General features: G+C 56.9%; 4 protein-coding genes across 4 annotated transcripts; 2 read left to right on the top strand and 2 right to left on the bottom strand.

Annotated features, from left to right (window-relative positions):
• Positions 1-1,775: 1,775 nt before the first annotated feature.
• BGZ61DRAFT_224686 (uncharacterized protein) lies at positions 1,776-2,906 on the top strand. The gene is made up of 2 exons (XM_046238150.1): positions 1,776-2,414; positions 2,544-2,906. The coding sequence occupies exons 1-2, from the start codon at positions 1,944-1,946 to the stop codon at positions 2,748-2,750; spliced, it is 678 nt and encodes a 225-aa protein (XP_046105527.1). The 5' UTR covers positions 1,776-1,943; the 3' UTR covers positions 2,751-2,906.
• A 3,843-nt stretch (positions 2,907-6,749) lies between these two features.
• Positions 6,750-7,361, bottom strand: BGZ61DRAFT_224612 (uncharacterized protein). The gene is made up of 3 exons (XM_046238149.1): positions 7,205-7,361; positions 7,042-7,151; positions 6,750-6,988 (listed from the first exon to the last, which is right to left on the bottom strand). Exons 1-3 carry the CDS (start codon positions 7,205-7,207, stop codon positions 6,835-6,837), a joined length of 267 nt encoding a protein of 88 aa, XP_046105526.1. The 5' UTR covers positions 7,208-7,361; the 3' UTR covers positions 6,750-6,834.
• Positions 7,362-7,447: 86 nt separating this feature from the next.
• On the top strand, positions 7,448-8,404 carry BGZ61DRAFT_450222 (transcription initiation factor IID, 18kD subunit-domain-containing protein). Its single transcript, XM_046245708.1, has 2 exons — positions 7,448-7,659; positions 7,721-8,404. Exons 1-2 carry the CDS (start codon positions 7,599-7,601, stop codon positions 8,125-8,127), a joined length of 468 nt encoding a protein of 155 aa, XP_046105525.1. The 5' UTR covers positions 7,448-7,598; the 3' UTR covers positions 8,128-8,404.
• Positions 8,405-8,755: 351 nt separating this feature from the next.
• On the bottom strand, positions 8,756-9,859 carry BGZ61DRAFT_350499 (orotidine-5'-phosphate decarboxylase; the record flags this gene model as incomplete). The annotated part of the gene is made up of 1 exon (XM_046240239.1): positions 8,756-9,859. One exon carries the CDS (start codon positions 9,857-9,859, stop codon positions 8,756-8,758), a length of 1,104 nt encoding a protein of 367 aa, XP_046105524.1.
• Between the last annotated feature and the right edge of the window lie 2,227 nt (positions 9,860-12,086).

Genomic DNA, 12,086 nt, shown 5'->3' with positions numbered 1-12,086 from the left:
TCTTGACCCTGCCCTGTACGTATTGCGTATCTGGCGGGACAGCAACCGAGAAAGAGCACATACCCTACCTTACGTATGCCCTTTGGGATCAAGCGGACAGGCGGGCATGCAAATGTCCTTGTGATAAGCACGTGTCTCCCATCGAATGGGGTCAGCATTAATGGCATGTCGATGAGCGATGGGCGATGGACGATGGCGATGGGCATCTCCACATTGTGGCCCCAGCTTGTCCCAGCTTGTCCCAGCTCGTCCCAGCTTGTCCACAGTTGGAGTCGTCCCCAGCAAGTTCCCCCCCGAAAAGCACGCCGCCAGTCGGTGCGGCATGGCATGGTTTAAGCTTGCCCTTGCATACCTCCAATTCAACAGAGGGACAGCCGACAGACAGCAGGTACCTGGCTCGGCGAGGCGTCAAGGTCTCAAGCGGAAGTACCCCGCGGGTACCTTTTTCGGCTCCATCACGTTGGGGGCCAAGACCACCGGCCGGGTTCAGATCCGTCACATTCACGGTACAGTGGCATTGGGTGGCACTCCAGCCCGGCAATGGGCTACGGACGAGATTTGGTTGTGGCGGCGGCATCAGCGACAGCATTAGCAGGATGCAGTAGCAGCAGTAGTCGCAGCAGCAGTAGACGAGACGCCACGGAGAGGAGCAGGATGGAATGGACCAGAAACCAATAAACTCAGAAGCCCAGAAACACGACAACCCAGCACCCTCCATAGGAACGGACGGCACCTTGGACCTTAGACCTTTTCGGGGCTTCCCTCAAGAGCCAAACCCTTCATCCTCATCCAATCCATCTCCAAGGGATCCCACAGGATCCAGGGACCTCCCCAGGGCGTCCAGGATTACCAGGGATGGACCCAGCGGTGCCAGGGGTGAGAACCGTCAGGGGGGGGAGGCGACTTTGAGGACCCATCAGCCGGCGCCGCTGATCTAGAAGCGGGCCAGAAGCGTGCAGAGAGCGGAGTTGTCGCGACTAATGAGCCGCCCCAGGCTTCGGCCGCTACGAGCTACTTATTGCCCACCTGTGAGGTCACTTGGGCGGACAACCCAAAAGTCTCGAAACGAGATTGGCGATGACGCTGGCTGGCAAAACCCGTCCGTGGGGCCTAACCCGTCCCAAGGCCGCGTGCATTGCCCGAACGGGGGCGGCGATGGGGGCGGCGGCGCAAGACGCAAGACGACGTAACAGCGGCTCCGGGGTGGAATGAGATCTCGCCTCCTCAAAGCTGCAAGAGGCCGCTCGGTTCTCCTTCCCAGCGTGCCACCTGTGGGCATCCGATTCCGCCACCACCACCACCACCACCACCACCTCCTCCGCCATCACCACCACCTCCTCCGCCATCACCACCAGCCGTCGCCCAAATACATCATCAGCTTGTCCGGTGTACCTGCCCTAAGGAACGCGGAGCACGCTGCCTTTCGCCACGGCGCATAGGTTCAGCGGTCGTCTTCCGATGGGAGGAAGCATGGGGACATGATCCCGGGCCCCGGAGAGGAGCGAGGGGGACGGGGGCGTTGGCATGTTCAGTGTGTCGTGCCACTTTGCTCCCGAGACGAGACGCACCCAAGCAACACCAGATCGCAGCTTCGAATGAAGGGTAAAAGTCTGGCCACCCACGGTCGGACCCAAACAAGCGTAAGATGGTGCCCTGTGGCGCTCCGACCGATGGACGAGAGGCCGAACCCGCCCATCGCTGGCGGGCCAGATCCCGGCCGCGTGGGAACTGGGAGCTGGGCGCTGGGAACTGGTTTGGCAGAAACGACCGCCGGACCCAGTTCGACCCAGTTCGACCCAGTTCGACCCAGTTTACTACGCACGTATCGCGCCTCATGCCTCAATGCTTCATGCCTTCACGCCTCACGCCTCACACCTCGTGCCTCACGCCTCGTGCTGACGAGGGTCCTCACGATCTCGTGCTGGTAGGTCGGCGCCAGGTGTATGGTGTGGAGCCCTTTTCGGCCGGGCCGGTCCCCTGTAGTTGGCAACGGCAGCGTCGCAGCCATCCAGGTGAGCGGTGCAACGCGGTGGCGGGATGTGGGAAGGGCATCCCCCGATGGGATGGAGAGCGAAATGTCCAGGGCGGCGAGAGTCAGGCTCAGGATGTTCGGTGTCAGGGTGAACGGTGTCAGGGTGATCCAGGCTCGGCCACGCCTCGCCCATCCATCAGCGCTGGCCCCTCCATGCGCGTGCTGGCCCGGGTCCAGGTCCAGGTCCAGGTCCAGGTATAGTTGCAGTGACAGCGAGAGCGGCGACAGCAACCCGACGTCAGACGGTGGTGGTGTCGTGGTGGTGTGGTTTTTCGGTGCTTTGGCGCTTGGGTTCTGTAAGTGCTGTGGCCCTCAAGGAGTCAAGTTGGGGGCCCTGTCTGTCAGGTGCAAGGCAGGGAGGGACGAATCGAGCCTCGCCAAAGTGGGTTTTGTCTCTGTCGGTCCTCTTGTGAGGCTTGACTGTCTTGTCTCTGGTGGTTTTGTTTTGTTGTTGTCTCTCGCCGCTCGTTCTGGGTCGAATGCTGGTCAGTAACTTGGCTAATTAAGTTAGTTAGTGGCAGGTCACCGACTCATCAGGGAAATGCCCTCGCTTGCCATCCCCCATCCTGTCCATGTGGCGCTCCCACGTCCATCCCCCCAGCTGTCCACAATGCCTTGGCCCCTCCACACCATCGTCGACAAGACCGACCTCACCGTCTCTCATGAGTCCCATCCAGGAACAGCCAACGCATCGCTGCGACTTTGGATCTGCACCTAACTTGGGCCGTAATTGTTTTTTGCTGCACTGCGCTACGGTGCACCTGCTGCACTGCCCAAAATGAGCGTCATTCGAGGCCCTCTCGGCCCTTGGCTATGACTCTTCTGGCCGCCGTAACCGCAGTGCCAGCCGCATCAGCACCGCATTGGATCGTACGCTCACGACGCTATCACCCACTCACGCCTCATGTCATATGCCAGCACTGGCCAGCTCAAGCCAGCTCAAGCCGTGGTCCATCCACACATACATTTGGTCGGTACACCTCATCCCAACCCATCCATCCTTCCGTGGCTGAGGTGGACGTCGCATCGTCATCGCCCTCCCTCCATGCTCGTAGTCCAGCACCAGACCGACCTTAGTCTAACTATTCGTCTTGCATACATACGTAGTACGCATACACGGGGGCACAAAGAGACAAAGAGGATTCTAGGCGCATGGTTGCAAGCAGGCCTCCTCGAAACTGTATGCAGCACAGCCAGACAGCAGAAGTAGCTAGCATCTGCGCCTCTGTCTATACGCTCTGTCTTTATCCACGCCTCCTGCATCCTCAACAATAATAACAGACATACATGCACACATGCACACACTACGCAAGCGCGCACGCACGCACGCACGCACACTCGTACGTCAGTTCTACGCTGTATCGGGAGGTATGCTGCCATTTAGCCTGGTTCCTATAATGTAGGGCACATACTTTGTAAACAATGGTGCATGAGTAACTCCCACCCCCGAACTTCAGCGCTGATGACTCTGTCCTGTTTTGGTTTCACCTTGTGATAAACCTGGAACCCAAACCAACTAAGGATGGCTCCCAGTAGCGACGGGAACAATCCCCCATTCTGGCTCAGTCTGGCTCAGGCTTCAGCGTAGCTTCAGCCGTAGCTTCAGTCGTAGCTTCGGGGCTTCAAAACACAGACCCCATCCCCCGGTGCCTCCCTCGCTGGCCCCGTCGCCGCCTGGAATGTTCCAAAAGCTGCAATGTGCAATGATGACAGCCCATCCACCGCGGCCAAGATTCATCCGCCCTTTCGCCTCGTCCGTTCAGCTGGAGCTGGAACTGGAGCTGGAACTGGAGCTGGAGCTGGAGCTTCGCCGCTGGGACGGGAACCTCCTTTCAGCTCGGACTCCCCAGCCACACACGATCGGGGCTGCGGGCAATCAGACTCAGACTCAGACTCGCAAGCTCACGCTCACGCTCGCATTGACATGCCCGGAAACCCTCTTCTCGGACTACGCTGAGGTCATTCTTGAACCTTCGGATCCGCCCAGAAACAATAAAGTCACCCGCCCACTGAGCGACTGACCCAACCGCTGCTGACACACTCTGTGCGACGCCTCATCTCCATCTGCATCTCCATGATCCCACACGACCGGCATATTCCCATGCCAGATTGGACCCCAGAATGTGGAGATAACGCCGTAGCATTGCGACTTCGCCCTCTTCTATTTTTGCCCCGAGCCTCACGCTCGCCACCAGCTAGCTAACTTCAGCCCCAAAGCCTTCGCTCGCTCGGTGAGGTTCATGACTGGATACCCGAAAGTCCCAAGGTTAAACGGTCAGGAGGCCACCCTTTATTATTCACCATGCTGCCCTGTGCTGGCTGGGTACCAGGTAATAAAACAAAAAGGCTACTGGCCCAACCATGCGGCCGGGGCCGGGGCGGAATGGCGATAGCGCCATGCAAGGCCCCAATACGAACGGGTCCCTTTTTTTATGATTTACTGGCAACCCTACCTCGCAATGCTGGCGCCTCGTCTACCGAGTGAGTATGGAGCACTACCAGAGCGTGTTTTCGATAACGTCGTTACTGCTGGGTCTGGGGTCCGGCCGGTCTATTTACTAAAAGGTCGCTCGGAAAACAGGGCGAGAGTGTGATGAGACAGAGCAAAAAGGGCCGCTTGCCACATTCGTCTCCATTCCTAGTCCTTGCTCCCCTAATGTTAGTATTTACCAGTGCCATGCTGGTGCTGAGGCTGATGCTGATGCTGATACTTCGGCGAACCCTTCCGTCATCCTTCGATCCATCGATCCATCTAGCAATACCCCGGGCGCCTTATCACTTGCGGGCTCTCTGCCTCTTCCCCGACGCACATTCGCATCCTTCCATCGGGGGCCACAATTCGTGTACCTAACCTACTACCTACTGTACGGAGCAATTGGTAAGTTACGGATCCCACCACCCGAAAAGGTTCCCTCGCCTTTCCCCCTGCCTTCATCCGCCATCCGTGCATCCGTGCCGTTCGTTCACCTGAGTCAACCACACCTCATCTGTGGTTCGCCGCCGGCCGAGGCGCTTAGCTTTTGCATCCTCTGTCTCCGAAACTTGCCTTTTCATGTCAATTTAACTTAGAGCCGTTGCGAGTCAGAAGACCGCCAAAAGAGGGGCGAGAAACTCAGTGCCGTCGGTGCCCCACGATGCGGGTTTACGGATGGACCCTCGTTGCGTCCACTCTCCAGGAGTCCAGCTCCCCTTGCGCCAACACCAGGCCGCTTGCCAAGACCAACACCCGGCTTTCGGCTGGCAACACTCGCTGATGGCTCGGAGCAGAGTCAGTACACCCTCTACCACGGGGTATGTGGGCTGCCGATTGTTGCTCCTCGTGTAAGTGTGTGTCTGTGTGCCGTCCGCCAATCAATGTGCGCATCCAACTTCGTTCGAAAGGGTAAGAAGACGGATCCCTGAGGCCTTCTAGTGTGTGACAGCGTCGACTTGCGCCCAAAGCACTTGGACTTGGTCGCTTAGTTTCTTGGCTGCTCTTCCTCATTCCAACGTCCATCCCGTCCCGTCGGGTTCCCATTGGTATGAAATACGAGTTTGAGGACGGAGCAAGCTAAGGAGGGTTACACATGGGAGGAATATCTACAAGCCATTCGGGAACCATGCGATCGATCCGTTTGTGAACCCCCAAATTTCTCGCATAGACTGTTGTCTACCACCCTGAGCGCCGCAACTATCCTCACTTGAAACACCCAATGTTGTTGCATCCCTCGCCCAAACCAACACCTCCAGAGCTATTCCCACGAGTGATCCGTGAGGAGAGGGTCCAATGGCCCCTTCCGTGGTTTCATGACATTCTATTTGGGGCTGCATCAATAGATGCAAAGGAGAAAGACGTCGAGTAGCCCCATCCCTTCACTCCTTCATTCCCTTCAATAGCTTCAGCTTGTTTGCGGTTTCGCCGCATAATAGCTCTGTGTACAATGTAGGCACACCCTTGCAATGTATTTCAGTCAATGTCAAAGTGGTCCCTTTATTACATGCTTGACACGAATCGTATAGCCTGGGTTACCTAACCTGCCTGTAACATGCTCAAGACTCGCAGGTAATATCAAGGGAGCCACGAACAACAGTATTATGAGACGGTGTGGGAGACACACTTCCCATGATCAAGTCGCATTGATCCAAGACACAACTCACGGGCACTGGTTTCGGCAAAACATCGAATACATATTATTAGTGGTGAGGTACACTCGTCCTTTGACATGTAATATTCCCATGCATCGCTGCTTGTTCGTCCAATATCGATTGCGGGTGCAATTCGTCATTGTCAAACCGCATTCGGGCTTCCCGGCTTGACACCCTATCCCTTGGATCCCTTGGCCTACTGGTCACAAATGATATTCATCAAACGACCATGGGTATCGTATTTACCCCTCCAACGGAGTCCAATCGTATCGGCCCTCCAGGCAGCAACCAGCAGAACAACGCACATCACTCGGGCGTCTCGGCCAGCCGTCGGAGAGCAAAGCGCAGACACGCACATCGAGCCGAACCAGATAGCTTTTCGATATTGGTTCGTGGGACGTCGGGTCGAGGCGCTTCCGCTTTGGGATCGCGGCAGGTCGAGTGTGACGCAAACACAGCTCGCGGGCCGTCGTTTCTAAAGACGCAGCTTGTTAAGCCGACATCCTAGCATGCTCCCGCACCTACACCTCAGCCGAAATGAGGGCCTCGGTTATGAAAACAAATCTTCGTGAACCATGTCGCATACGCCTAGCAATCGCCGCCGCCGTCGCAAGTCGGCCACCTAACTCCCGTCTGTCGCGATATCTTAGGGAAACGTTTCGTAGGGGTCGCGGAATCTAGTTAAGGAGGATGGAGACCTGGATTTTGTCAGCAACTAGAATACGACATGGATACGAGGCCGGACATACAGCCATGAGGACACAGCATATGCTTATGAAGGGACTTAATCGTTCCCCTATCCTTGCGCATTTCCAGAAGATTCCCATCGCACTAGACCAGTTAGCTATTTGCGATGCATCGTGGGCGAGGTCAGCATAGCATACCCATCCTTCCTGTTGTCCATAATGCTCGGGGCGAAGTGGTGGACGTAAGAGCTTGTGCAGATGAGCAGCAAGAGGACGAGGAGGAGCGACTGGAAGTTGAAGAGGGCCGACTGCGGGAGCTTGTCAGAGCTTTTTGTCTAATCGGTAACAGCAGGGAGCATACCATATTGGCAACCAACGGGGGGATCAGTCAGTTGGAGAATTATCGGCGTCGATTTCGTTCGTGGAAGACAGCTTGTCGTCGCGGAAGTCGAGGCGGCGCGCGCAAGACAGCTGGTCTAGGACCTCGCTAGCCTTCCACCACGGGCAGGCAAGGTGTGCTTAGGGGTAAAGATTCGCCGAGCCGGGACGTGCAAGGGGTGACGTCTGGCCCCCCACAGGCACATGCCGCCCCCACCAAGCCGGTTGAACCTCAACCGTCACACTGAACGTCGGTCCATTTCAGCCATCCAAACCACACCTTGCACCGGGTTTAGAGCCATCCAAAGCCCCTCACCCGAATTGATTCTTCTTACGGATTGCACGCGCCGCTCTTGCGACGCCCCGGTCGAGTCAAGATGGAGCCTCGAGCACGTGCCGGCAAGAATGTCGGCAAGATGAACTTTAGCCACAACGAGCGTATGCTTGCTCCTCCCGCGATTCCATCCCAGAAGCCCCATTGATCTGACAACTACCGCAGTGGCGCAGCTGCTCTACGCTCACGGCGACGTGCAAAACCCCCTCCCCGAGACGGTGCGAGTCCTCGACGAGATCCTCACCGACTTCATGCAATCAATCGCGTTCGAGGCGACGCGCGCGGCCAACTACTCCGGGCGGCAGAAGATCAAGTACGAGGACTTTGAGTTCGCGTTCCGCAAAAACCCCGCGTTCCTGGGCAAGGTGCAGGAGGTCTTTGAGAAGCAAAAGGAGATCAAGAAGGCGCGTGAGATTCTGCGTGACGGCGAGGACGAAATCATGAAGGATGCCGCCGACGAAGAGAAGCGCCGCGACAAGCCCGATTCCCGGGCACCGAGGGTCGAGGAGGAGCTAGGCGAGGCCGATGACGATGTGGAAGCGGAGGCGGATGCCCTGGGAAAGAAGCGTTAAGCGTTGGGACTATTTGTTTCTGTTTCTCGGGTGTTTTAGGCGGTGGACATGGCTCAGGCGTTCTGGATCTTGGTTTTCGGGCAGGGCACAACATCTAGCCCTCAGTGGCATGGAGTCACAAGTTACGGAAATTGCATCGGCATTCATAAATCATAGAGTTTAAAACGACATGATCGATCCCCTACGGCAGCAACTCCTCATAATTCGTCCCCATGTGGGTGGAGTCTCTACCGAGTTGATCTACCGCCAAAGGAACCGGCCCTGGCCAGGGCCGGTTCCTATGCGTCCAAGCGCAGTCAGAAACTGCGGGGAAGACTGCAGCTTGTTAAATCGGGTTGGGACTTTGGCGATCAAAACGAGGCAAGGGGAATGGTATCACCAAGAGCAGCGAGCAGTTTGACTTTGACCCAGTAAAGGGACAAGCATGCTAATACATGCGGGTATATTGGTATATTCCCAACGCTGCGCAAAATACGGAGGACCAAAGTGATTTGAATACCATACCGAATCTTCGAGTCTTCTTCCTCTCCCTCTTAGTGTGCTACTTCCCATCACACTCCCGCGTAAATCATGAAATTCCGCTAGACAATTCGCCGCCCCCATCTCTTAATGTCACCAAACCTGCAAATCACCGAACACGCTCCGTGTAAGCCTTCCACGCCGCGGAACGATACCTCTCGGCCTCCTCCTCCGGGTCGCTGGCCTTGATGATGCCGCGTCCGACAATAGCAATATCGGCGCCAGCAACACCAATGATCTTCTGCGGGGTGTTGTACTGCTGACCCTTTCCGTCTCCCTGAATGGCGGCGTCCTGATCCTCACCCTCGGGGGGCAGTTGGCAGCCAGGGGTCATGTGGATGAAAGCATCATCGGGTTGAGTGTTGAGGGTCTCCTGGGAGATGAAGCCCATGACAAAGTCCTTGTGCTCTCTTGCAGCCTCGACACAGGCCTGGGTGTACTCCTTGTTCATAAAGTTGCCCTGGCTGGACATTTGTGCTAGGATGAGGAGACCCCTCTCGATGGGAGCTTCTTCGATGCCGGGGAACAGAGAGTCATCGCCCTCGATAATAGTCTTGACGAGTCGTGGTGAGTCGGCCGCCTCGTATTGCTGAGTGACAGTAGTGGTAGAAACGATACTGCCCTTGCGCCCGTTGTTATCAAAAAGAGGAACATCCGGGGTCCCATCCGTCCTTTCAGCATCGGACTGCTCGCTGTCCTCATCGGCGTTGCTTATCGTAGGAGTTCCGACAGTGACAGAAGTCTTGACCTCGTAATTGCGGCGCTGGAGCCACCTGCTAGCAGCGTTTTGGAGAGAGGTGACAGAAGCCTTGCCAGGAACCATGTTGACGTTGGTGATGTGGGCCCACTCGATGATGCGGGCAGCGCCGCTGGTGTACTGCAGTTCAACGGTGTTTCCAATGTCGCCAAACTTGCGATCCTCAAAGATGAGGAAACCATGCTTTCGCGCCAAGGAGGCCAGCTTGGCACCGGTACCGGTCTGGGGGTGGAAGTCCCAGCCGGAGACCATGTCGTAGTGGGTCTTGAGGACGACGATGCAGGGGCCGATCTTGTCGGCGAAGTAGAGCAGTTCGCGAGCGGTGGCAACATCAGCGCTGAGGCAGAGGTTTGATGCCTTAAGGTCCATGAGCTTGAACAGGTAGTTGTTAAGGGGGTGGGTGGCCGTCTCGGAGCGGCTGGCGAAGGTCGCCTTGAGGGTGGGATGAGGCGTCATGGCGGGAGCGGATGGGGGACGATGGCAGAGAGGATGAGCAGAGAGGAGAGGCGGAAATATATAGAGAGCGCGAGCGCGAGTCAACAAGGGGAGGACGGTCGAGCGGCGGATGGATGTCGCACTCGTCGGGCTAGTTTCAAACCCGAACGAGGACACGAAGTGGCGGGAGGTCACAAGCGGAGGAGGGGTAGACGGACGGTAGCTGAGCTGAAGAGGGCGAAGGTTGAGACAAGACGAGACAAGACAAGACAGCAGAGTCTGTCCTCGTGCCGCGACAAGCTCGATATCGATGGGGAACGGAAAGGAGGATACCGAGAGCGGCGACAGCAATGGGAATGGAGAGGGACGGCGAAGGACGGCCTCGGATCAGGACGCTGGCGGAGATGGCGAGGGCGAGGATGAAACCCGGCGGCGCGCGCAGGACCGGGGGAAAATGGTGAAAAAGTGAGAAGTGACGCTCCACTGGCCCGCGAATGGTTCCGGATGGTCCTGAATGGTCCCGGGTGGTCCTGAATGGCCCGGCCGGCTTAGAGGCGACAAGGCTAGACGGCGAGGCGCTGGCAAAGACTCAAAAAGCAGCAAATCCGCAGGGGTGGCGCTTTATTAGAGCTTTTGCGAGGAGGAGTTACGTGGGTTATGTGGGAGGTGAACCCCGCCAAGGGGAGAAAACCCACACTGAATCCCAGCAATCCCAGTAATCCCAGCAATCCCAGCACGGTGACGACGTGATGGTCGCACTTTCGGCAGGCCAGGGTAGCGGTCCGTCCCCGATGGGGGACACAAAAGCCGCAATTGGACCCCCGAGGCATCCACAAATCCCACTTTCAGGTAGCCTGCGGCCGGCAGACAACTCACGCCTGCGAGACCGCCGCCTGGGATATCCTCAGATTGTGGGTTGGGGGGGCGGGGAGCCTTTGGAGAGGACCGCTCAGTCACGTGTGTCCCTGTAAGTGGTTGCTTCTTCACCTCACCACCACTGTCACTGCTTGTCACTACCTTACTCACTCCTCTTGATACTGCCCTCCTGCACGCCGCGCACCAGACGCACATACAACACGCGCACGAGTAAACAACTATTGCCGAAAGCCGTACCCAACGAGTGTTGCTCCAGCCCACTGCAGCAGTCGGAGGCGCCGTTTCTGTCTGATATCACTTTTTGCCCATTGTTTTTTTTGGTTGTTTTTTTTTGCTTCTCTCCATCCACTATCGTTTTGAATTGGGCCAAGTAAGCCTCACCCTGGCCATTTCTGGACATGATCATCATGTATGTCATTCGTACTTGCAAGTGCAGAGGCGGACTTCGCATCGTATCGTGTCGTGTCCTGAGTCGCCGTGTTCCATCGCGCTCACGGGAAATGCAGCACTCACGGGTCAGCAGCCTCTGACACGCCTCTTGACTTCTGCCAGCTAGAGTTGTCAATCCATGACATGGCCCTGCCAGTCTGATATAAAGTTATGCGGGAGCTCCCGTTTGATGTTTGCGCTGCCGTGTTCACTTCTCTGACGGTGACTGGATCTGCTCGGATCCGCATTGACTACCTATTATTATATCCCCGGTCACCCTGGTGCGGGTACCTTGCTTCTAAAGGTGGGATGGATGTGGGATTGCCGGATGTTGGTGCATTTTCCACACTGCTTACCGCTAAGCTCATGACCCCTACCAACCTGCATGGTTACAAAGGCGCTATGTATGTATGTTCGTCTGCGCCGTCCCAGCCATGAGGTTTTCGATTGCGGTGAGGTTTGGTGCGTTTTGCTAGCTTGCCGGCGACTCAGGTCATTTTTTTCAAGCCGCCGGGCTCATGATAGTATAATTCGGATTACCCTCCAACGAGATACTCTCCAAGGCCACTCACACAGCCAGTTGCCTCACCCAGACTCTGTTGTCTCGCAATTAACACGGCTCACAGCTCGAAAAAGATTGGACGAAAGCCAGGCCCGGGGGTGGCTGGGCTCGGGAAATAACACGGAGATGGGCCTCGCCACTGGTTCGGAGGTCGCGGCGGAACCGGCAGTGCGAGTTCGGAAGGTCGGAGGGCGCACTACACACCACCACGCACCACTTCGCACCACTACGCACTTTTCTCTCACTGCGAAAAACACGGCCCAGTGAGCCAAGAGCTGCACCTTTGGTCCCTCCAGTCACACCTTAACCCACCCTTCCCACCTTTTTTCGCGCCCACCAAACAATGCGCCGTTTCCATTGGTGTCGTCAGCCTTCTCCCCG

The sequence above is a fragment of the Ilyonectria robusta genome (genome assembly GCF_021365365.1).
Source record: "Ilyonectria robusta strain PMI_751 chromosome Unknown BGZ61scaffold_8, whole genome shotgun sequence".
In the NCBI taxonomy this organism is placed as follows: domain Eukaryota; kingdom Fungi; phylum Ascomycota; class Sordariomycetes; order Hypocreales; family Nectriaceae; genus Ilyonectria; species Ilyonectria robusta.
This window is presented reverse-complemented; position numbering and strand designations above follow the sequence as displayed.